The 26,331-nt window shown below is 48.0% G+C and overlaps 1 protein-coding gene across 2 annotated transcripts in view; it reads right to left on the reverse strand.

Annotated features, from left to right (window-relative positions):
* Window positions 1-6,554: 6,554 nt before the first annotated feature.
* The window catches only part of SLC3A2 (solute carrier family 3 member 2), a 29,075-nt gene continuing 9,298 nt past the window's right edge, over window positions 6,555-26,331 (reverse strand). For both annotated transcript variants that reach the window (XM_068252180.1, XM_068252179.1), the window contains exons 3-10: window positions 26,007-26,180; window positions 24,408-24,511; window positions 23,092-23,163; window positions 22,934-22,998; window positions 19,634-19,820; window positions 17,029-17,166; window positions 16,173-16,268; window positions 6,555-9,270 (exon numbers count right to left, since the gene is read on the reverse strand). In XM_068252180.1, coding sequence (XP_068108281.1) covers window positions 8,923-9,270; window positions 16,173-16,268; window positions 17,029-17,166; window positions 19,634-19,820; window positions 22,934-22,998; window positions 23,092-23,163; window positions 24,408-24,511; window positions 26,007-26,180 — 1,184 coding nt within the window. In that variant the 3' untranslated portion in view covers window positions 6,555-8,922. The remainder of the gene's footprint in view (window positions 9,271-16,172; window positions 16,269-17,028; window positions 17,167-19,633; window positions 19,821-22,933; window positions 22,999-23,091; window positions 23,164-24,407; window positions 24,512-26,006; window positions 26,181-26,331) is intronic.

Genomic DNA, 26,331 nt, shown 5'->3' on the forward strand with positions numbered 1-26,331 from the left:
GACCACGTGATGCCGCATGCGCACAAGAGTACGCATCACGGCATCACTGACGCCAGAGTGAGCTGCACAACGCGGCTCACTCTGACGTCCAGATCCAGCACCACCAGGCGTTCCGTTAGGGGGACGTTATGCGACCTTAACGCCCCCTCTAACGCAACGTCCTGGTGTGAAATTAGCCTAAATCTACCCTCAATACTGAGCACCTCCAATCCCCCCTCCTTATTTTTTTCCCAACCCCCCTCCCCGTTAATCTGCTTGGTATTCTCCAGTGTTCTGCTGCAAGTCATACTGAGCTGAGCGTACAGTATATCTACCTCCATGACCCAGCGGATTGACATTTCTAGTTTATTGTTCATCAGGTTCACAGAATTGGTTATGTTTATGATTTGTGTTGTATTTGTCAACAGGTTGTATCTCTTATTTGTGGAAAATGTATCCAACTGGCCAATCTAGGCCTTCTACAAGATGTCCTTTTGTGTAAACATTTAGTTCCACATGTACTATGCAATAACAAATTCAATAAAAATCTATTGAAATAAGAACTCATTTTGGCAGACAGCCGGACAAAGGAATTCTAATCCCTTATAGGCTTCTAAATCTGCTGCTATAGTTTCCACTGTAATCTACTTTCAACCAGTTTAAACTCGAGTGAAAGTGAGCAAGCCCATAGAAAAAATGGTTTTAAATGTATTTATCGCATCCTGGAAAACAAAAATTCTGCATGCTTTTTCCAGAAACCCTGACCCATATGCAAAGAACTTTTTCTACTAAGTGTTCTCCTAGGTCTGGCATGTCCAAAGTCTGGCCTGGGGGCCAAATGCAATCCACCAAGTCTCTTCTGGTGACCCCAAAGCTCTCTACAGTTGTTCATTCCATGCGGCATGCAGGCCGTAGCTGGGGTGCTGCATGCAGGGGCCACCTTGTGTTGCTGCTCCACCTCTCCCTTTTCTCTCCTATAGGTTATCAGCCACCACTGCAGCAGTAGCAGCCACTGATTAGCAGCCACCACTATGCCAGCAGCAGTAAAAGTCCCTGATTAGTATCTGCCACTGTGCAAGCAGCTGTAACAGCCACGGATTAGCAGCTGCCACTGTGCCAGCAGCAGTAACAGTCAGCCACTTATTAGCAGCTGCCGCTGTGTCAGGAGCAGTAACAGCCACTGTGCCAGCAGCAGTAACAGCCACTGATTAGCAGCCGCCACTGTGCCAGCAGCAGTAACAGCCACTGATTAGCAGCTGCCACTGTGCCAGCAGCAGTAACATCCATGGATTAGCAGCTGCCACTGTGCCAACAGCAGTAACATCCATGGATTAGCAGCCACCACTGTGCCAGCAGCAGTAATAGCCACTGATTAGCAGCCGCCACTGTGCCAGCAGCAGTGATAGCCACTGATTAGCAGCCGCCACTGTGCCAGCAGCAGTAATAGCCACTGATTAGCAGCCGCCACTGTGCCAGCAGCAGTAACAGCCACTGATTAGCAGCTGCCACTGTGCCAGCAGCAGTAACATCCATGGATTAGCAGCTGCCACTGTGCCAACAGCAGTAACAGCCACTGATTAGCAGCCACCACTGTGCCAGCAGCAGTGATAGCCACTGATTAGCAGCCGCCACTGTGCCAGCAGCAGTAACAGCCACTGATTAGCAGTTGCCACTGTGCCAGCAGCAGTAATAGCCACTGATTAGCAGCTGGCTGCACACAAGGACATGCTGCAGTGTGCAGAGCAAAGCAGGTAACTGTGGATGGAGTGGATCAGTCGGCCACCGGCCTGGACTGCTGCAGCAATTTGGGGATGATAGATAGTGAAGACGGCTCCCCACATTGGCTACCGCCCCTGGCATGTGTTCGCCCTAGGCACAGGCCTTTGTGGCCTTCCCAGAAATCCGAGCCATGTGTGATGCAGTTTTCCGAAGTAAACATCTGAATTCCATTAGCGAGTCAGCTTCGCGGAAGCATGGGTGTCACATCCCAGTGATAACCGGCCCTACATGAAAATAATCAGAAACTATGCAGAAGAGGCCATTCCCACCGCAAGTGCCAGCATGGTCTGTTGGGCATCTGGGACACGGTGATGTTTGCCTGCTCTTCTCATGCTCTGGCCTAGATGTGGTGGATAAAAAATAGCTGCTTCATGTCATTATTTACTCGTGGTGAAGGAGATACAGAGCATCATTTTAAATGTACGGTTTATTATTGTTTGTATGCAGAGGCACAAGGGGAAAACCCAGAGAATCCCCCGTGAGCAGACGGACTAGTCCAAAACCTGTCAGTTCTGTCAGATTTTAACTGCTTACTTTTTCGCTGTAGGGGTCCTATGAAGGACAACTGAAGTGAGAAGAAGATGGAGGCTGCCATTTTTGTTTCTTTTTAAACTCCAGTTGCCTGTCATTCCTGCTGATCTTTGTGGCTGCAGTAGCATCAAAATAACACCAGAAGCAAGTATGTAACTGATCTTCTCAGATCTGACAATAATGTCAGAAACACCTGATCTGCTGCATGCTTGTTCGGGGTCTATGGCTGAAAGTATTAGAGGCAGAGGATCAGCAGGGCTGCCAGGCAACTGGTATTGCTTATAAGGAAATAAATATGGCAGCCTCCATATTCCTCTGAATTCAGTTGTCCTTTAAAGAGACTCTGTAACATTAAAAAGATCCCCTGGGGGGTACTCACCTCGGGTGGGGGAAGCCTCCGGATCCTAATGAGGCTTCCCACGCCGACCTCTGTCCCACGGGGGTCTCGCTGCAGCCCTCCGAACAGCCGGCGACTGTGCCGACTGTCAGTTCAATATTTACCTTTGCTGGCTCCAGCGGGGGCGCTGTGGCGACTTTCTGCACGGAAATAGACGGAAATACCCGATCTCCGTCGGGTCCGCTCTACTGCGCAGGCGCCGGAAACTTGCGCCTGCGCAGTAGAGCAGACCCGACGGCGATCGGGTATTTCCGCCTACTTCGGAGCCGACAGCCGTCAGAGCGCCTGCGCAGGAGCCAGGAAGGTAAATATTGCGTCACCGCTGTACGGAGGGCTGCAGCGAGACCCCTGAGGGACGGAGGACGGCGTGGGAAGCCTCATTAGGATCCGGAGGCTTCCCCCACCCGAGGTGAGTACCCCCCAGGGGACGTTTTGTCGTTACAGTTCCTCTTTAAGTTTGCTGTTTATTATTAGTTGTGTTCAGAATCAGAAGTGGATTCTGCTCAGATTTTGCACCCCACAAGCTTTGGGCCCTTGGCCCTGTGGGCAACCTCAGGTAAGTCTGTTCTTGCTTTTTATCCTGGATCAGACATGACCAATGGCTGCTCAAAATGTTTGTGTAGGGACCCCTCTATGAGATTGGCCCTGATGCCGGCAGAGGGGCTTAACCCACATGCCTGTGCGCTATGTGGAACCAACAACCTCAATATTTGGGATTGTTTGTGCTATCTGCTGACTATCTGCGAGTTTGAGCTGAGGTCTCTTTAAAGTGGACCTGAACTCTTGCACTGGACAGAAGGAAAACATAGAAAAATGCACCCTGCATGTATTTAGAGAGTTCAGCCTGTCTAATCCCCCCTCCTCTGTGACTAATGACAAGTGTAATTTGATATGTCAGCTATGACAGCTGCCTGCCTTGGCAGAGCAGCTAATTGGTAAATACACAGGATGTTAACCCTATGTCTGCTTCCATGAAAGCAGGAAGTAGAGGCATTGCAGATTTATTGCAGGATTTGTATCAGCTGTAACAAATGTTTTTTTTCCTTTAAAGGTTATTATGCTGTTGCTTATTTTTTAGAGCAGAGAGGAAGATCTGAGTTCTTTAAAATTATGCTCTGTGTTTCTGCTCAGCCTCTTGAGCTCCTCGTGTTATCAGCCCGATTGAGCGACTACTAGTCTGTGCTATAATGAAGGGCATACCAAGATATAGGAAGCAAATATATCAGTATAGTCATCTGCCTCTAATCCGAGTATCTTTTCTACCCATTTCCAGATAGGTGATAAAAGGGAAATTGTTTGGCCTGGAGGAGGTAATTCTGTATTGCTGAAATCTGACCTTTTGTACCTTTGGCCTGCTAACATCCTTAGTAGCTGCGTTTCCCTTGCTTTTGCTATCACCAGCGATTGGCAAAGCGCTAGCAGAGTGAAAACCTATGAGGGTGATTCCACTATAGTGGTTGCGATATGTAGGAAATTGCAAATGGGCTGCAAGTAGCATTTTTGGAGCGACTAAAGGAATGCTGGGAAAAATCGATGGCTAGTGTGTCGTGGTCCTAAACATGCAGACTTCGAAATATTCTGATCTCCGGGAAACTCAAAATGTCAAATGTCCCCTTTGGGACCAAGGACATTACAGTTGCATCCTGTGTGTGGCTGCCTGCTGCTGACAGGATGTAACTGACCTTAGTCCCGACACGACCGAACCGAACAGGTAAATTCAGCTGTCATTTGACAGCTGACATCTCCCCTCACTGATCAGGAGCCATGGCGATTGGCTTCTGATCACTACGATCACCAAGGTAGCTGTGGGAGAAGTGATCTCACCTCTCCTAAGTTCCCTTGGCGATCGTTGCTCCCCCTCCGCTTGAACGGCATCCAGCATCACACTGCCCCTAGTGTTGGGCCCCGGTTGATTAGGTTATCAAGGGAAATGGGATTCTTTGGTCCTTAATGAGGGATAACATGCCAGTCCTGGAAGCAGGCCCGGATTTACATCACAGCAGCCTATAGGCACAGATGTCCTGGCACCCTAGACTTTGCCCTCCATGAACCTGCAAACCCCCCCTGAACTGCCCCACAAGTGTGCTGCCTGTCCCAGTTGTTACATCTCCCTTACTTCCCTTGCCCGTCATAGGTAGCTACAGGTGCCCCTCAGTATTAGGTAGCCAGAAGTGCATACATATGAATTGGCCGCAGGGAGATTTGGGCGCAGGATACAGCTGGTATATGGCTTATCCTGCTGCTGCACAAGTCCCGGTCCCGTTAATTACTATTTCCCCTCCAGGTCTATGTGGATGGTGGGGAATTATGTAATTCGGCTTCCAGCTATTGCTGGCGGCCGAATTACAGTGTTTTCAAAGTAACTTCATCTCTGTCTTCTGACGGCGCCGACGTTACTCAGTAAGCGCCGCTATAGCTGTAATTCCTATTACGGTCTATGGTGGCGGCCGTCTGCGCCCAAATCTCCTGCGCTGTTATTACAGAGCTCAGCCAGAAGTACTCTCAATAATAAGTAGCTGGAGGTGCCCTCAAGTATTAGGTAGCCAGAGGTACCCTCAGTATTAAGTAGCTAGAGGTGCCCCTGACTGAAGGGAGAGCTCATCAGTGGAATGCAGAGAGCAGGATGAGTAATCGGAGTTACCCTCTCATCAGAACTCTGCATAGGGAGGGAGGCGAGTGAGACACCTTTCCATCATCAGGCGCCTGTAGGCACGTGTCTACAGTGCCTTATGGTAAATCCGGCCCTGCCTGATAGGGTTAAGGAGGAGGTCCAAACCGTCAGCAGGTAGTAGTAGCTACGTTTTTGGATTGCATATTCAATGAAGGTTTTCTCGTGGTAAGTGTGGATCCGTGTACAGCAGCCCCCTTCCCATTCCACGTACCACCCCCCTCTTCCATATGCAACATCCATGTACAAGCAGCCCCATTTTCCATTTGTAACATCCATGTACAGCAGCCGCCACCCATTCCATATGCAGCCCGCTCTTCCATGTGTCACATCCATGTACAGCAGCCCAGCCCCCTCCCATTCTGTGTGCAGCCCCCTCTTCCATGTGTAACATCCATGTACAGCAGCCGCCACCCATTCCATATGCAGCCCTCTCTTCCATGTGTCACATCCATGTACAGCAGCCCAGCCCCCTCCCATTCTGTGTGCAGCCCCCTCTTCCATGTGTCACATCCATGTACAGCAGCCCAGCCCCCTCCCATTCTGTGTGTAGCTCCCTCTTCCATTTGTAACATCCCTGTGCAGCAGCACCCCCTCCCATTCCATGTGCAGCCCCCTCTTCCATGTGTATCATCCATGTACAGCAGCTGCCACCCATTCCATATGCAGCCCCCTCTTCCATGTGTCACATCCATGTACAGCAGCCCAGCCCCCTCCCATTCCATGTGCAGCCCCCTCTTCCATGTGCAGTATCCATGTACAGCAGCTGCCACCCATTCCATATGCAGCCCCCTCTTCCATGTGTCACATCCATGTACAGCAGCCCAGCCCTCTCCCATTCTGTGTGCAGCCCCCTCTTCCATTTGTAACATCCATGTACAGCAGCCCAGCCCCCTCCCATTCTGTGTGTAGCCCCCTCTTCCATTTGTAACATCCCTGTGCAGCAGCACCTGCCCATTCCATGTGCAGCCCCCTCTTCCATGTGCAGTATCCATGTACAGCAGCTGCCCCCATTCCATATGCAGCCCCCTCTTCCATGTGTCACATCCATGTACAGCAGCGCAGCCCCCTTACCATTCTGTGTGCAGCCCCCTTTTCCATGTGTAACATCCATGCAGGGACATAACTACAGTCTACAATCAAGGTATGAGCTCTCCTCACTGTAGATAAAATGCATAATAACGACACAAAGAAACAAGGTTAGATATGCTCGTTTTATTCAAGAACAAATATTCTGACCCTTTTCTTTGCTCCCTTTTTTTTCCATTCCCTCCCCTCACACCCACAGACCAGCAGAGAAAGCAAACACTTCTGCAGCAATTTTTCCTTTTTCAGCTATTGGTAGGATAACAATCACACATGCACAACACTGTGCACATTTACCGTTCAAAATACTAATAAAACAAATTAAAAATGAAAACCACACATCTTTACTTATTGCTGTTAACGCGTTTAATAAATCTCTCGCCGTTTAAACCTACTGAAATATCGATAACATGCTGCTATAGCAGATAAAACCCATTGCTGCTATGGAGAATACAAAAGGGGGAGGAGTGAAAAAGATCTGACGAGTACTGAAGGGCGTGGCTATATGTGTGACGTCCGACGGTGCTACCACACAATTCTGTCTCATGGATTCATTCTGGGATATGCTTGTTTTGGTGATCCATTTGAATTTTTAATGCGCTTTTTGTGTGAATGAAAATGATTAGTAAATGGCTACAATTTCTGGTACAATGCTTTTACCGTTTACTCTTACAAATCAGGTCCTTTTGGTGCGAGCGCATGGAGACATATGGTGCAACATGTCAGTTTGGTGGAAGTATTGTTACTAGAGTGCTAATAAGGATGGTTAACAGTAAATCTGTGTACACACACACAGGTAAAAACTTGGCTGAGGCACCAGCGTTTCCCACCCACCCCCACCAGCGTTTCTACCACCCGAACAGCAGGTAACATTTGCTGAATGTCCTATATATGCATTTCACATGTGTTGGTGGTAACCTTTTCTGCACTTCACATCTGTGGTAACGGTGTCTGCATTTCATATACGTAGCATTATGTGTTCTGCATTTCATATCCGTGGTAACGGTTTCTGCATTTGCAGTATGTGGCGCGACAGTTTCTACATTTCAGATGTGTAGTAACGGTTTCTGCATTTTACATTTTGGGGTAAACATTTCTGCATTTCACATGTGTGCTAATGATTTTTTGCATTTGACATTTGGGGTAATCGTTTCTGCATTTGAAATGAGTAACGGTTTCTACATTTGACATCTGAGGTAATGGTTTCTGCAGTTTATATGTGGTGTAGCGTTTGTTTTATTAGTCATGTCTTCCTAGTAATGAATTGGACCCCTTTTTTTCAGAACTTTCTTCATGGTATTCCTCAGATAGCATCACGCATGATAGCATCACGCAGTTTCTGCAGATTTATCGTCTGCACATCCGTGATGTGAGACCACCACATCATGGGGGAAATACTGCATTGTTGTGTGTTTTTTTTTTTTGTAGGAGAAATGCTGCCTTATTATATGTTTTTTGGGGTAAACGTCTAATCACCTTTGGTGTAACTTTGCCTTAACTGTGTTTTGGGAAAAAAAACTCAGGGCCCTTTTGGGTAAAATTGTTACATTACAGTTGGCTATGGCGACACCCATTTTCCCTCAACCCACATTATGGCCTAGCCCATTTCTGCCTAGTGCCCTTAATCTTTTAGGCCAGGGTCAAGCAGAATCGCATGCGTTTTCTCTATAGCACATAGTGGAAAACGCATGCGATTCTAATAAATGGGACCCTGGCCTTAGGATCCTAGCAATGCCCCTGCTAGCTAATGAGAGACTTGCATATCTATCACCTGACCAAACTGATCACATGCTTCTCCATGAGTTCTCCAAGACAAGATCACCACTACTGAGAATATTAACCTCCCCGGCGTTCTATTGAGATCGCCAGGGAGGCTGCGGGAGGGTTTTTTTTTAATTAAAAAAAAACTTTCATGCAGCCAACTGAAAGTTGGCTGCATGAAAGCCCACTAGAGGGCGCTCCGGAGGCCTCCTTCCGATCGCCTCCAGCGCCCAGAATAAACAAGGAAGGCCGCAATGAGCAGCCTTCCTTGTTTGGCTTTCCTCGTCGCCATGGCGACGAGCGGAGTGACGTCATGGACGTCAGCCGACGTCCTGACGTCAGCCGCCTCCGATCCAGCCCTTAGCGCTGGCCGGAACTGATTGGTCCGGCTGCGCAGGGCTCGGGCAGCTGGGGGGACCCTCTTTCGCCGCTGCTCGCGGCGGATCGCCGCAGAGCGGCGGCGATCAGGCAGCACACGCGGCTGGCAAAGTGCCGGCTGCGTGTGCTGCTTTTTATTTGAGGAAAATCGGCCCAGCAGGGCCTGAGCGGCAGCCTCCGGCGGTGATGGACGAGCTGAGCTCGTCCATACCGCTCAGGAGGTTAAGTCACACAGAAGAAGCATAACTCAGACATTGCACCTATAGCCACGCCCTTGTGCCTCTTGATGTAGACGATGGGGCCAGAATATGGAATGTGAAAGTTTTGCTCACAGGAGGGCCGCCTAAGGGCTGTAAGGGTATTTGAGCAGCAGCGCCTCCCCTGGCACTAGTTTGAGGTTTATAAGGGATAAGCTGCTCCCCTCCTTTCTGTCGGGATTTGAGCTTAGCACCACCGTACAATGCTCCGGCACGTGATCGTGTCTTATAGACACCTCTACCGCGTTATCAGGATCAAAGTTCAACACAGACACAAATCGCTCGTTCTGGTCCCAACTGCGCCCGTAGGCGAGCGACCTGTCGGAATAATGAAGCAGTGAGAAGTCTCCGTGGAGAAGCGATCGCTCTTTGCCCCGCAGCTCGCTCAATCGCTTGTAGAGGTTGAGAAGGGAGTTCTTGTCTTCTTCTTGAGCCTAAAAGAAAATCAAGATGCAGAGATATGTGAGCTTCCAGGTTCAAGGTGAGGACGAGAGGCGGTCAATGAGTTACAAATAATTTCCGGCCTGAATGCAAATTGTATGCGGTTTGGAAACGGCCTATCAAATACACTTCGTGATGGTTTTGATTGGCCTAATTCCAAGCATTACTGCCGCCAGTGTCCATGTTCCCCTTTCTGTGACCAATGAGGTGCACAGAGCAAGAATTCTTTGCTTAAAGTGAACCTTAAAGGGATACTGTAGGGGGGGTCAGGGGAAAATAAGCTGAACTCACCCGGGGCTTCTAATGGTCCCCCGCAGACATCCTGTGCCCGTGCAGCCACTCACCGATGCTCCGGCCCCGCCTCCGGTTCACTTCTGGAATTTCTGACTTTAAAGTCAGAAAACCACTGCGCCTGCTCGCCCGCATCCTCGCTCCCGCTGATGTCACCAGGAGTGTACTGCGCAGACACAGACCATACTGGGCCTGCGCTGTGCGCTCTTGATGACATCAGCGGGATCGAGGACACGGCAACGGCAATCCTAAAATAAAATCTGCGCTGCTTCTACTTCCTGATTCATGGAAGCAGACATATTGCAAACAAGCCTGTGCTTTCAAATGGGCTTATAGGTCATCTCTGCCATGGCAGTCATGTGATACACGGGAGAGATCAAATTCCAAATTGTGACTAGTCACAGATGAGGGGGTATCAGACAGGCTAAACTCTCTAAATACATACAGGGTGCATTTCTCTATGTTTTTCTTCTGTCTTGTGCAAGGGTTCAGGTCCACTTTAACAGGCATAATAAGAAAAGGAGGAGGCTGGAGGAAGCCCAAGGTATGTATATTTTGTTGTTTTATCCCCATCTTAGGTAGACTTTAAAGCGGAACTGTAAAGAGTTTTTACACACATAGTTTCACTTACCTGGGCTTCTGCAAGCCCCCAGCAGCCGCCCTGTCCCGCGCCGGTCCTGCCCGAGCCTCCGTTCTCCCGCCGCCGTGCCGTAGACTTCTACCATGCCAGGGCAGCCCTGCCAAGTGTATCTTTTCATCTCGTTCCCTTCTGCAATAGCAGGGGACGTGAAGAAAGAATACGCATGGCCAGAGCCGCGCAGGTGCAGTGGCCCAGCAGCGAAACCGAAAGTAGCTGGTGGCGGGAGAACGGCGGCTTGGACAGGACCGGCGCGGGACAGGATGGCTGCTGGGGGCTTGGGGAAGCCCCAGATAAGTGAAACAGTGTGCTTAAAAACGCTTTACAGTTCTGCTTTAAGACGGGGGTAGGGAACCCATGGCTTGGGAGCCAGATGTGGCTCTTTTGATGGCTACAGCTGGCTCACAGAGAAATCAGTAGGGATGATTCACTAAGCTACACTGCTCAAGCAGCACAGCTTAGTGTGGCAGTGCAAGTAACATTTTCAAAGTAGTGCACGCTATTGCTGTAGCATGTGCTACTAACTTACTCACGCTACCCCCAAAACTAATGGCTGCTCCAATTGTCCCACTCTGGACCCTGTCAGGTCCAGTGACTTTGTAGGACGAGATCCCCACACTTTGATTGGCCCAATAGGCGGTCTGTCACTTAAAAGGCAGCCTATTGGGCCAAAGTGCGGGGATCTCATCCTAAAAGGAGAATCAACCCCCAAGTTAGCTAATTGTACAAGCTGTTAGTTGGTATTTCTCCTGTCTGACTCTCAGGGAAATTGCTCATGTTGATGAAACCCAAGAGAAGCTGAAGAAACCCAAGAGAAGCAACAGGGATGTGAGCTCTCTGCTGTGCATGCGCGCTGTCCCAGTTTGAAACATATTGTATGGCTCTCATGGAAATACATTTTAAAATATGTGTGGTTTATGGCTCTCTCAGCCAAAAAGGTTTCTGACCCCTGCTTTAGGAATAAAGTTTAGAGTCACTATAATCATTTTTCAGTAGAAAAATACACATATTTACATTAATCTGTACATCAGTCCTGAAGGAAGGATACATGAGGAAGGAAGAGGGACAGAGGGTCTTGGTTCCCAAAGAGGGACAGTTGGGAGCTATGCTGAAGGGATTGTTTATGTCACCACAGAGGATAGATCTCGCTTTCATTCCAGAAGTTTTACTTTGAAGTCACTCTTGAAATGAGAAACGTTTAGCATGTCAAGCAGGTTGTTTTTCAGGTCAGGAGAGCTTCAGATGCTCTCGCTCAGTTCTGAGCAGAGTGTTTTTTATTTGGCAGAAGTCGGTTGCTAAGCGGAGGTTGTTTCCAGGAACTGGCTGAGCTCAGATTATCTTGGAACAAAGAGAACAGCTGAGTCAGGAGGAGGGCGAGAGGCCCCTCATGCTGGATTAATGTAAGCTTGTTGGCCGGGGCCTGGGGACTTTGGTATGAGGGCAGAGGGCACTGATTGTGCTGCAGCAATACATACCACATTTAATCGCACAAGTTAACTGCAGGGGATAAAGTCCAGCCAAAGAAGCCAATTATGCCATATTAAGCTTAAAGCGGAATATAACCCAGCATTTCAACTTTGCTCTAAAACATTATTTACAGCAAATTATATCCAACCAGCATTTTTTTTTACTAGACCAGCATTGGAAGGGTTACACACAGAGCTTTAAAGTTCCGTGGAGAGAAATGCAGTGCATCCGAAGTTTAGATAGATACATTTAAGTAAACACAATGTAACAAGTGTGGAATGTGACACACACTCTGACTGTGCAGGAGCTGGAGGACAGCCAGAGAGGGTGTAACATTCACCGTTAAAGTGTATGGGTTGGCCCGTCTTTGGGAGCCCAACTGCTCGCAAAGACTTCCGAAACCCACCCAAAGCAGAAGAGAGTAGTCTCCGACCCATTGGTCAGAGACTGCTAGCGGGGAGCCAGCACTGGAACGACCGGATGAAGAAAGGAACTGGAAGGCTCTATAAGCAGAGTTCCCCAACCCTGTCCTCAAGGCCCACTAACAGAACATGTTTTGCAGGAATCCACAAACGTGCACAGGTGGGGTAATTAGTGTCTCAGCAGAACTCATTAAAGGAAACCTTAACCCTGTGAAATAAAAAAAAAAAAGTTTCACTTACCCGGCGCTTTCCCAAGCCCCCTACAGCCCCTCCTCTGCCCTCACAGCTCCTCCAGTGTCCTCCGGTCTGCGGGTTAGTTTCGTTTTCGGCCGACTGGGCATGCTGCACCTGCCCTGGACATGCTTGATGGCGGCAAGGCGGACAAGAATACGCGTGGCCGGGGGCCAACTCCTAGTCGGCCGAAAACACAACTAACGTGCAGCAGGGACTGGAGGACAGTGGAGGAGCTGCTAGGGCATAGGAGGGCTGTAGGGGGCTTGGGAAAGCCCCGGGTAAGTGAAACTTTTCTTTATTTCGCAGGGTTAAGGTTCCCTTTATCTACCTCTGTGGATTTCCACAAAACCTGCACTGTTGGTGGGCCTTGAGGACAGGGTTGGGGAACTCTGCTCTATAGGACCCAGAACCTTCCCTCCTAAGGTTACTTCTAGGTAAGTATCTTTTTTTTTTTTAATTTTCGCCTCAGACTCCCTTTAATACCCAATATATGTAAAATAACTTTGCTTTGCCTCTCGTATATCAGGAAGGTTGTTTTTACGGTCAGGAAGGCTTCAGATCTCGTTCAGTTCAAAGCTGAATGGTTATTTGGCAGAAGCCGGTTGCTAAACAGAGCAAAGGTTGTTCCCAGGAACTGGCTGAGCTGAGATTATCCCAGAACAATGAGATCAGCTGAGTCAGGAGGAGGAGGAGGAAATAGCTCTACGCTGCTGGAATACCAAGAGGCAGTATAGATAAAAGTGTTCCGCCAACAGACTTTGTTATATGGACAGAGGACACAGATTGTGCTGGAGCTAAATATTTATATATAACTGCAGGGGATAAAGTCCAGACACTGGATTATTGCTTCCTTTATCATCAGAAATTATCTTCAAGGTGGAGCTGAACTCTTGCACAGAACAGGAAAACAGAGAAATGCACCCTGTATGTATTTAGAGAGTTTAGATTGTCTAATTCCTCCTCATCTGTGATTAATCACAAGTGTCATTTGGTCTCTAAGCTGTGTCCAATTCCTCCAAAACGATCCAGCACAGCTCTTTTAATCAGAAGATTATTTTATTGGATCATAAAAATACAAATATTAAAGATGCATAGTGGCTACGGTCCACCGTTTCGGACCATCACAGTCCTTGTTCAAGCCACACAGCCAAATGAACAACTGCAGACATGCTCTTTATATAGTCAAAGCTCCAACAGGGCAACCAATCAGAGGAACCTATGCAAATGACTGGACCTGATGGGGAACTACAGGGCTTGTCCACAAAGGGTACCGCCCTCCCACTCCATTGGTCAAACATTTTGAAATGTATGATGTCACAGCAGGAACATAAACACATAAATAGAAACATTTCTAACTCTGATCTATGGCACCTGTTGAATATCTAAAAAGATCCTGGGAGGAATCCAGGGCATCCTGATGCAGAGGGCATGGGTTTGGATGTGTCAAATACAGTATAAAACTGTAAACGAACAAACACCGAGCGCTGCCCGCCGTCACCATGGCAACCACCGTCACATGACAACCAATGCGGAAGGACGTACGCAATGACGCCTATACTGGCGTCCTATTGCCACCGCGATGCGGAAAAACAGACGCATAGTATGCGTATAAAAATACGAAACAGACACAAACAAAAATACGCATGCCCAGTGCTATCAATAGATGACCTGGACTCCACCCATAAAATAACACCCCTAGTTCAATAATGCATGGTAAAAATGTGCAAAAGAACCTATGATACATAAGTGACAAATAAGAAGGGGACCCAAAGGACACCCCCCACCCCCAAACAACAGACCCAGAGCCATAGAACATCTACCACACAAAATTTAAGTCGTATTCCTTATTTAGTCCCCCACGACCAATAGTCCCCAATTCCCTAATCCAGCGCGCCTCTCTTTTTAACAATTCTCTACCCCTATCACCCCTAAACCCACGGGGCACCCCATCAATAACTTGGACTCTGAGCTGACTAACATCATGTCTAAATTGGACAAAATGCTCTGAGACTGCATGATCTAAGCTTCTACCTCTAATATTGGATTTGTGTTTGGAAACACGATCTTTGAGCTCCTGTGTGGTTTTTCCCACGTAACAGCTGCCACATGGACATTTAAGCATATAAACAACAAAGCGTGAACAACAAGAAAAGCGACCTCTAATCGCATATCTCTTACCAGAGGAAGGGTGAGAAAAAACATCACCTCTAATAATGCTATGGCACATGTGGCAGCTGAGACAAGGGAAGGTACCACACACGCGGGGCACCTGTATATTAGATCCACGGTTAGGGTCAGAGTGAACCAGCCTGGATCTTAAAGAGGGGGCCCTTCTGTAGGAAAATAAGGGAGGCTGCTGGAATTCAGGAACATGTGGGAGGGAATCTTTAAGGGTGCGCCAATGTTTCGTAACAATACGTTGTACCTCATCACTAATAGTATTAAAGGTAGAGACGAATGCTATTCGTCCCTCATCCCTAGCCCTATTTCTCAACTTGTTCTTTCTCTTTTGGTATCTCATTAATGTATCAGGGGGATAGCCTCTGGACTGAAATTTTCTGCCCATCTCAACTAGTCTTCTCTCCCTCAATTGGGTGTCACCCACAATTTTCGTTACCCGATCATACTGGCTATTGGGAATGCTGACCACCTGATGACGTGGATGGAAGCTATCAAAATGAAGCACCGAATTCCTGTCCGTACTCTTGACGAACAGGTCCGTGCTAAGCTTCCCATCCTTCTTAAAGACACACGTGTCCAAAAAGGACACCTTCTCCCGGTCCGCGTTGACCACCAAACGAATGTATCTGCACTTGCTATGTAGATTTTCAACGAACGCTGTAAGGGTCGAACGTGGCCCCGCCCACAAACAAAAAATGTCATCGATGTACCGCCACCATCTTTGTGGCTGTCTAAGCTGTGTCAGCTGGCCACCTCGGCAGAGCAGCTAATTTATAACCACAGGATGTAAAAGTGTATTAGATACTTCCTAAAGAGAGGGAGGCCTCAGGATCCTAGTAAGGCTTCCCTCGCTGGTCTGATGTACCTCGTCGCTGAGCGCGGCACCCCTGAAGATCAGTGACAACGCATTTTCGCTAATCATATCGGGGCCGCGCAACACGGTTTCCTGTATCATGGCTGCTCAGTAGCCCTGTTAGCCTGCCCGTCCATGCACAGTAAGCCGGAGCTGCGAGCTCTGTGCTACTGCCCATGCGCGGGTGGGCTGACGTGGCTACTGTGCGGCCATGATACAGATAGACGAGCTGCGTGGCCCCAATGTAGAGGGGGGGGGAGTGAAAACAAGCGAGGGAAGTCTCAATAGGTTCTTGAGGCTTCCCTCTCTTCAGGGTAAGGACTGCTTTTGAACCCGAGCTTCGGCACAGGATAGCTTTAACCCTATGTCTGCTTCCATGAAAGCAGGAAGTAGACAAACTGCAGATGTATTGCAGGGGTTTTATCACTTTCATGCAATGTTAGCGCAGATCTCAAGATTACTTTTCTTGTTGCAGTCTGAGTGAAGCTACCTCCTCATCCCCCCCCTTCAATCAGCACAAATACAAATTCCCATGTGCTTGGTTAGTACTGCATTTGTACTGTTTTTGTTTTGAAGATAATAGCAATTATTCATTTCCCAGACGATAATGTCACCCAGCCCCCCTAAAGCGGTGTATGTACATGAAACCCTTATGGTTTGGTAGTGCTGTGTCAGTGAACAGTCATGCTGCAAAAATCATTGTCCTATCTTTTATAGTTTTTGAGATCGATTCCTTTATTGATCAGAAACAGGTGACTTGAGCTCAGTCAGTCAGTTTTGGAAAGTGATAATGTTCTTTATCAAGCTTACCTTCACTGTAGTGTTGTTGAGGTCGTGATTTCTATCTGGTGCACCTTCATGGTTCTTGCTGTCATCCCACGGCATGTAAGGAGCAGTGAAAGGAGCCTGAGGGGCACAAGGTGGCAGTGACAATGTGCTCTCTGTGTGATCTATTCACAGTGTATAGTCTGACTTCACTGCAAGCTGATCTATCAAAAAAGAATTCCGTATGAGGCCCCACCTCCCACTCTGCATGAGGCCCCACCTCCCAATCTGTATGAGGCCGAACCCTTCCCACTATGCATGAGGCCCCACCCCATTCTGCATGAGGCTCCACCTCTCCACTCTGCATGAGGCTCCACCTCTCCAGTCTGCATGAGGCCCCCCCTCTCCACTATGCATGAGCCCCCCCCCTCTCCACTATGCATGAGGCCCCACCCCAAATTCTGCATGAGGCTCAACCCTCCCCACTATGCATGAGGCCCCACCCCCATTCTGCATGAGGCTCCACCTCCCACTGTGCACGAGGCACAACCCTCCCCACTATGCATGAGGCCCCACCTCTCCATGCTGCATGAGCCCCCCACACACACACTCTGTATGCCCCCCCTACTCTGCATGAGACCTAACCCTGCCCACTTTGCATGAGGACCAACCTACTACTCTGCATGAAGCCCTCCCACTCAGCATGAGGCTCCAACAGCCACACTGCATGAGGCTCCCCCACTCACCCATCCTGTATGATGCCCATCCCCCACAATCTGCATTAGGACCCCCCCAACTCTACATTAAGCCCCACCCCCACTCTGCATGAAGCTTCCCCACCCTCAACTCTGAATGGGACCCCAATAAAACTCAGAAACCATTTTGGTAACACAATACTTACCCCAGGAATGTCCTTCAGCCCGATCTCATCTCCATATAAAGTGAGGGGTGTGCCTTGGAGTGTGAAGAGCAGCAGCTGATAAACACGCAGCAGCCTTTCATGCACCAGAGAGGCCATGTGGCCCAACCGGGGTCCCACCTATAGAGAAGCAGAGTACACAAATACAGGCTTCAGTATGGCAAACATGAATATATGCTGGGGAAAGCTTACAACAGCAGTCATTGTATTCACATTACAGGGAACAAGGGGCTACTGATCATTCCTGTTTGAAATAGTCAAACCAATGGAGGATCCCATTATCAAGCAAAGCTACTGTTCAAAACACATTGGTCCAGTTTTCCTACAGCCCCTAATCCATTATGCAATCATTCATTTTTGATTATAATAGCTTACTGCCTTAAAGTGGATCCGAGATAAACTTTTACACATTGCATAATTGTGTTCCTGTCCTATTGTTTATAGGGCATTCCTCAAGCCAAATACTTTTTTTGTTTTGTTTTAATACTCTAATTCCCTATAAACTAAACAAGCCTCGCCCACAGCTTTTCACAGTGCCTTGGCACTGTAGCAAGGGCTTATGGGAGCTCAGTCTGGGCAGGAGGAGGTTACTAGCCATTGATTTCAGAGGCAGAGGGGAGGAGGAGAGGGGACTGAATTTACACACAGGCAAGCTGATAGCATCTCCAGGTCTCAGCCTGTGACAATGTGACAAACGAAACATGGCTGCCCTCATTGTATCACAGGAATAAATAATCATATACTGTTGAAACTGTTTGCAGCTAGATTTGCTGTGTAAACTATCTAAACTTTAGATAAGATATATAGACGAGTTACTTGTTATAGTTAGTTTTTCATCTCGGATCCGCTTTAAAGTGAATCTGAAGCGTCAATTAAAATAAAAAACAGATACTTACCTAAGGAGAGGGAGGACTCGGAGTCCTATAGAGCCTTCCTGTTCTTTTCCCGGTGTCTTCGGTCTCCTGCAGGCTCCACGGTTTGAATCTCCCACCGGGGGAGACTTCAGCAGTCTTTGGAAGCACTCAGGCTTCTGAAGACCGGTGGCTCTGTATCAGAGAGGGCGCTCACGCGTGTACAGCATGGAGCGGCCCATCCTTGGAAGCCCGAGTGCTTCCGAAGTCTCCCCAACCCGAAAGAGCAGCCACAACTAAACTGGCCGTGGACTGCTAACGGGGGAGCCCATGGAGGAATGCGGAGACTGGCAGGAGAACGGGAAGCCTCATTAGGACCCAGAGCCTTCCCTCTCCTTAGGTATCTGATTTTTATTTTAATATAGGCTTAGACTCTTTTTAAAGCAGATGCGAGAGTAACTTGTCTATATATCTTATCTATAGATGTTAGATAGTTTACACAGTATATGTAGCTGCAAACAGCTTCAATAGTTTATGATTATTTATTTCTGTGATACAATGAGGGCAGCCATGTTCTGTTTGTCACATTGTCACAGGATGAGGGCTGGAGATGCTATCAGCTTGCCTGTGTGTAATGTGACAAATTCAGTCCCCTCTCCCTCTGAAATCTCTCGCTAGTAACCTCCTCCTCCTCCTGCCCAGACTGAGCTCCCATAAGCCCTTGCTACAGTGCCAAGGCACTCTAAAAAACTGTGGGTGAGGCTTGTTTAGTTTATAGGGAATAAGAGTATTAAAACAAAACAAGTATTTGGCTTGAGGAATGCCCTATAAACTATATGAAAGGAACGCAATTATGCAATGAGTAAAAGTTTATCTCAGATCCACCTGAAGATGCGTACACACCGTTAACGGATGTCGCCCGTTTAAGATCCGTGCAAACACGCCTGATTATTTGCTGAGGCGGTCGTTATCGCCCTCCTCAGCCGTAATTAGTCAGGGGTGTGTAAGAGCCCTTAGGAGCTGTTCCCACTTGAGCTGAAAATGGACATTTTTACGTCTGTTTCCCGCTCATTGGAGCCGTTCACACTTGAGATCCATTGCGGTAAGCAGGCCGCACTCCTGTGCAGTCCACGATAATCCTGGCCAGGCGAATGCGTTCCCCCGTATAGCTTATGGGGGTAAAGCATCTGCCCCGGGCTACAGCGGTCCATCGGAGGATACACCAGACAGTCTGCTCCCACTGGCCACACGTGATCCGGCTACAGATGGGAACTGAGCCTTAACGTGAACCCAATGCGATGGTCAAAAACCAGATACTTACCTAAGAAGGCATCCTCTGGATACTCCACTGCTGCTCGGGTCCCTCCTGAAGATCGCAGCCACACCCCCCCCCCCCCCCCTTTCATGCAGGAGTGCAGTCGTGCTGCACCCGCTCGAGTACGGCCCTGCCTGTGCAGTAGCGCAGAGCCGCTTGCGCATGAGCTGCAGCTGTACTCGCGCAGGGGCAGTATGGCCGTGCATGTGCATGGAGAGGAGTGCAGGTGCGACCAGGGGGCCATGAGGACATTAGGTAAGTATCTGTTTTGTAACCTTTTGTTCGCCTTGGGTACTGCAACCAGCTATTGGTATGCTATGGTGATCTGGTAGTCTATGGAGGCACGCAGCGGCATGCTATGGTGATCTGACTGTGGAGGCATGCAGCAGAATACAGATAAGTACGTATAAATTATCCTTACCGCCCACAATAGCCTGTCCTGCTCACTGATGGGATCGCGGTATTGCTGGATGCGTCTTCCCAGCGAGCTCTCGCTTGAGTTATCCTTGCTGATCAGGTAGCGCGTGGTTAACATGCCAGCTTCGGTGTCATTGAAGAGCGCCAGGACACTGTCACCGTGCGGGTCACTGGCAGACGCCAGCAGCACCCTGCCGAGAGGAAAGACCATCGTTACCATGCAGCCTAAAGAGGAACTTTACAGAATTTAACTTAATACATGAGGTTTTAGTTTTATACTTACCTGGGGCTTCCTCCAGTCCCCTTGAGGCCGCACTCGCTACCCCCGTCATGGTCCCGTCCTTGGGAGCATTCTGCGCTTAGACAGTACTACTGCGCAGGTGCAAAACACTCCCGGTGACATGAGCGTGATGGGGAAAACGCACCTAACCGGCCCGTGCATGCGCAACGAAGCGCAACTTGGCCAGGCTTTCAGGCCGTATTGTGGGGGAAAGGAGCCACCTGGGGAGACGGTGAGGGACTGCGCATCTTCCAGGGGGCTTAAAGAGAACCAGAGACGAAGCACCCTCATGTATTTTATTACATTTATCAGTGGGAACATGACAGTAAACACCTACCCTGCTTTTAGTTTTATTCTTCTCAGTCTAATCTATCTGTTATCAACTGTGATAAGAATCCTCCGACTGATTCAGTCGAGGTTTGACCTGGAATCATTATAGCTGAGTCACTCTTCTGTGGAGTCTTTTCAAGCCCAAGCCTGCCCCCTCCTGGCTCAGATTTCCTTACTCAGAGCTGTTGACATGGGAGGGGCTGCTGCTGCCGAGAAAGAAGCTCTGAAACAGACAAGTGTATCTGTGTGCAGTGTGCATCCAGTCATTATCTACTGTATGCAGTTTCATTCCTACGAGAGACACTTCCTACAGGCAGCCACACAGCATACCAGAATAATAGTTGAAAGCAGACAGATGAAAGGCTGCAGCAGCCCTGCTTGTCTATAGTCTCAAAGAGGCTAGACAGCACATCCAGAACAACTCATAACCCGGAAGCAGAACAGGTATGAGCCGGCGGCCATATTGGATATTTCCTGGAGCAATAATGGATAAAAAACACTCAAAAAGGCACCCCAGAGTGGCTAAATTATCAGGTAGAGCATTTATTCTTTACAAGCTATCAACTGATATGTTTATTTTGTGTGAATTGTTCATCTCTGGTTCCCTTTAAAGGGACACTTAAGTGTGTCCTCGCATTCTTGATCGGCACCTCCTGTCCTCCGCCGGCAGCTACTTCCGTTTTCGGCAACAGGCCGATAGGCCAGGCCACGCGTCTGCTCCTTTGCGATTGTGACTGCAATAGCAGGATAGAGGGCGTTACTGCAGACAGGAAAGCAAAGAAGCAGACGGGTGGCCAGGCCTGTCGCTGAAAGTGAAAGTAGCTGCCGATCGAGACTGCGAGGGCACAGGACAGCTGCAGGGGGCTGGTAGAAGCCCCAGGTGAGTAAAATTTTCTTTTTTTTTTTAGCACACTTAAAAAGAATCTCCAGTGAAAATAATGTAATAAAAAAAGTGCTTAATTTTTACAATAATTATGTATAAATGATTTAGTCAGTGTTTGCATATTGTAAAATCTTTCCTCTCCTTCATTTACAGTCAGACATATGGTGACATTTTTACTACTGGCAGGTGATGTCCCTGGAAGGAGATGCTGCTTGCTTTTTTGGCAGTTGCAAACAGTTATTTCCCACAATGCAACAAGGTTCCCACAGTGTGAGGTCAGTGCCTCAGTGCTGTGAGGTGCTGACATCACACTGTGGGAGGGATTCCACCACAATATCAGCCATACAAATATCTCCACGACACAAAAGAAAGCCCAGCAGAGAATGTTCTTTCTGAGACAGCTGAGGAAGTTTGGAATGCCAAGGGAACTTCTGACCAGCTTTTACACAGCGACCATTGAATCTGTCCTTTGCTCCTCCATCATCGTGTGGTATTCAGGTGCTAGCGCAAGGGACAGGCTCAAACTCCAGAGAGTTATCAACACCGCAGAGAAGATCATCGGGTCTCCCCTGCCTCCACTGGACCTTCTCCATTCAAACAGAATGAGGTCAAGGGCAAACAAGATCATACATGACCCCTCCCACCCTGGCAATCAATTCTTCAATCTCCTCCGCTCAGGTCGTCGATATAGGTCCATTCCCACCAAAACCACCAGGCGCAGAAACACATTCTTCCCTCAGACGATCGCCCTCCTCAATTCAGACCATCTCTAAATAGCCATCCTCCAGCCCCCTCCCGGCTCCTTGGCACACCGGTGCGCGATCGCAGCCCTAGGACTGTTTCAAAATGTGACTGTATAGAATGTAGATGAATACTATGTATTGTAACTGTAACTTGCACTATGTTGTTGTGTTATTCGTATCGTAATTTCTTGCACAAATTCTTATGTTGCTGTGTTATTGCACCATGCCAACTGCCTGTGTCCACAAATAATTCCGGGTGCGGCGCCTGTCGCACTTGGCGAATAAAGAATTCTGATACAGAACCCCCTGATAATCCGTTTGTGAACAGGAATAGATTTCTCATGGGAAAGGGGGTATCAGCTACTGATTGGGATGAAGTTCAATTCTTGGTTACGGGTTCTCTTTAAGTGTGCCTTTAAGGAAGCTCCAGGTAAGTACAGAACTTCGCTTTAAAGAGACTCTTAAGTCTCTAAAAATGCAATTTTTTTATTACAAAATTCCCTTTAACATATTAGCCCTACCTAAACCGCTGCATTCCCGCCACTGCAATCTATCTAAATCCCCCCGAACTCCATGGGGGGCAATCCGGGCAGAGCTTCCATGAGAGGCAGAGCTATGAGCTGCAGCTCTGCCTCTCAGGGCGTCTGTCAGTGGTGGATCGCCGCCTCTCAATGCCCCTTTCAGTCTTCCTTCACTGAGAGGGGCGGGGGAGAGGCGGAGATCCACCACTGACAGACGCCCTGAGAGGCAGAGCTGCAGCTCGTAGCTCTGCCTCACACGGAAGCGCTTAGGGCAGCAAAATCCACGACCAAGAAAGTCGTGGATTTTGCAGGGGAGAGGGAGGGAGGGAGTTAGGGGGGGATTTAGATAGATTACAGCCGCGGGGATGGGGCGGTTTAGTTATGGCTAATATGTTAAACAGAATTTGTTATAAAAAATGGATTTTAAAGAGACTTCAGTGTCTCTTTAAGGGTATGGGTATTTTTATTGCCAGTGATAATAAAACAAATACAAACAGAACAGCGTAGTCTGCACAGTATAAAACAATAGAGTGGGTAGGGTGCTTACCTGGCTTTCCCATCTGAGGTGAAGTTGGCAGTCAGGTTCCTCAGTTCTGCTAGAATTTCTCCTGGCTGTAATAAGAGAGATGGAGAAACGCATGAAGCTGATAGAAAGAGAAAGCTTGTAGGTTAAACACCAATCCAAAGTCCTAAAATATCACTCACGTTCCTCATGTTCTCAATCCCATTCAAATAAATTCCTCCGAGGCCAAATTCAAGCCAGAAGCTCATGGCTGCCTGAAAACCACAAAACAGCAATGTGTTTAGATTAGAAGCCTAGTAACAGTCAGAGCGCAGCTATAGAGGGGGCAGGAGGAGCGGCTATAGAGGCTCCTCCCCCTCAGCTATGACTGAACAGCATGTTTGTACAGTGCTTGTTTGCCAAACTGTTGCCCTTTGGATCGATAAACGATTGTTAAGGGCAATGGCAATTTAGTGTGTGTGTGTGGTTTTAAAGTTGTACAGATTTATTGCAACATTTCACCTGAACACTCTAAATTACATAACGCAGCGATACTCCCCTGCAGGATGTGACATCATCGGTCACAGGAAGCTACAGAAGAGGTACCAAGATTCAATGTAATGTTTTTCAACATAATTTTATGTATGTTGGGGCCCCCCAGCAGTCTGAAGTATGTTGACCCGGCCCTTGACCGAAAAAGTTCACATAGCCTGTGGTGCGCCGGAAGTACCCTATCTAACATGAGCGCATGCCTATGTCACCGTACGGCTCCCGGACCGGAAGTCATGTAAGTCTATGGCGACATGCATTTTTAAACTAACCGTCGCACTTTTTCGCGTCACTCGTGCGCGGAAGTGTATTGTAGCAATGCGCTTCAGCGCACGTCATTGATGCGCCAACAGGAAGTGAGCATAACTTCTTGCTTGGCCGGCTGCCAGGAAGGGATTACCGCACACTAACGCGGTAATCCCCAAAGGCTGTTTTTGGCAGTGCGGCTCCCGACAATTTTCAGTGTGAAACCGGCCTCAATGATACTTTCTTTGTGTGAAACAAAAATCCTGTTTTAAAATTCTGATCACATAACCAGAAGCAACTAAATTGAGAGAGTCAGTTTCATGCTGAGTGGGAGGGGCTGCTGCCTGGATTGCATCATCTTGCTGTTCAGACTCTGAGCACAGACTGAAAAGGATTGCAGTGTGTAGCACAGACAGTCTGTAAAGTGGCAAGTACGTACTTCTGACCCGCTATTTAAAACAAGCAATTTATTGGTTATCAACTAATCATTTGGAATGGTCAGTTAGAAACAAAAATGTGAAAAGTTGATACAAATTTTATGCTGCATAAATCTGCATCAGATTTCATTGGCCATTGCACTTGGGAGCTTCTACCTAGCTCTTCAAAAAGGGTACCTACACAGGACTAGGAATATATCTGTGTCTGGAACAAGGCTATAAATACATTGCTATAAAAAAAAACGACTGTCCAGAACTAAAAAAGTTGTCATACAGTAACCCCTTACCCTAATCTCGTTCATCAAAAAGCTTTCTGACTCCGCCCTGCTCTCGTTAAACCAAACATCGCTGCCACGGTAATTCGGCGTGAGATCCAAAATTATCTGAATGCCTGCAAGGAAGAAATTAGATTAGACCTGTTAAAGGGGAAGGTTTCTTTCTATACAAAACATTGGTAAACTGTATAGACATATACAGTATAAGGCAGTGAAGGCTAACCTTGGCACTCCAGCTGTGACAAAACTACAAATCCCATCATGCTTCTGCTTCCCAGAATTATGCTTAGAGCTGTCAGAGTATTGCAATGCCTCATGGGACTTGTAGTTCCACCAAAGCTGGAGTGCCAAGGTTAGCCATCCCCGGTATAAGGGATAGTACGTAAGATGCTAAGAATCCTAAGTCAATATTCAATGCCAAGCAGCTGCAGCTAAAGCAATTTAATTTTTGGGATGCATTAAAAGGGAAATACCTGTATGTTAGCATAATGCTGCTCGTTTAGCTCTCCAGTAAGGCCGCATCTGGAATGTGGAATTCGGTTCTGAGCACCGCATTACAGGAGGGACATGGCAGTTTTAGAGCAAGTGCAGAGACAAGCCACAATATTGAGGGGAATCATAGTGGGGCCTGAGGACAATAAGCAGTGGGCGGAGACAGTAACGCTGCTCTGGTGTAGCTTTGCTATCCAATCAAATAGTCAAAAAACAGTGGGGCGTCTTTTCCATTGAAAGTATGCCTAACTTGTGGGGTTACCGCGCATGATGCAAATGTAACTCTAAGGCTGGTTTCACAGTGGGACGTTAAAGTCCCACGTTACAGCAGCCAGTAATGCAGCCTCACAGCACTGTAAAATCAATGTGCTGTTCACAGTGCCCACGTTGCGTTACATAGTAACGCAGCACGTTTAAACAAAGTGCTGCATGCTGTACGTTATACTGCCACGTTAGACTGTTTGCACATGCTCAGTAATGTTGGAGGAGGAGGTCTCCTCCTCCGCGGCCAGCCACATGGCTCATTTATATTCACTGCACTGTGGTGACTCCTGGTGGGACTGTAGTGTTGTCCGGATCATGAATGAATCGTTCATTTGATCCGGATCTTTTTTGTGAGTTGAATAATCCGGATCATCACAATGAAAGATTCGGTTCACAGTGGATGTCTGTCTGGAAGAAACAGGAACATACAGAATGTACAGTGCAGGGAAAGTCCTGTCCTGCTAGTCATTTCACCCCCAGTCTGCTTCCCTAGTAAAATGATTCAAATAATTTGGTTCAAAGATCCAGATCTTTTCAATGATCCGATTCAAATGATCCCAATCCTTAAAAAGATCCGGACTTCCTATCACTAACCTGGAGCGGCTGCTTTGAGAGCTGCATAACGCAGCTCAATCTGACGTCCAACTTCAACACCACCACGCGTTGCGTTAGGGGCACGTTATGCGACCTTAACGTCCCCTAAAACGCAACGTCTTGGTGGGAAAGTAGCCCAAGAGTGCCACGACGGGACCCACCGCAACATGCAGCACCGCGTTCAGTGCGATAGCCGTATAAGGCTATCACTACTTGTTTTTTTGCGGCCTAATTAAACACTGACAGGCCCACTATACTCACTCTTCTTGCGCGCCGCCTCCAGGAGGTTTTTGAAGTCTTCCAGAGTTCCATATTTCTTATCGATTTCGATGAGGCTGGTTTCAGACAGCTTGTCGGCAGCGTTAACGTGCAGCGGCCCAATCACCAGGCCTTTCACTTTCAGGGCACTGAGATAATCCAGTCGCTCTGCAACGCCTAGAAAAACGAATGGAAGAAGGAAAAATGTGTTTAAAGGGACCCTGTCATGAAATATATTTCAAAAATTCTAAAGCGGTGTTTTATAATATTACATTTTCCATGCTGGTTTATGCGCATTTTTTACAGGCTGTATGCACGCTAGATTCTC

Source organism: Hyperolius riggenbachi, chromosome 9, assembly GCF_040937935.1.
Source record: "Hyperolius riggenbachi isolate aHypRig1 chromosome 9, aHypRig1.pri, whole genome shotgun sequence".
NCBI lineage: Eukaryota > Metazoa > Chordata > Amphibia > Anura > Hyperoliidae > Hyperolius > Hyperolius riggenbachi.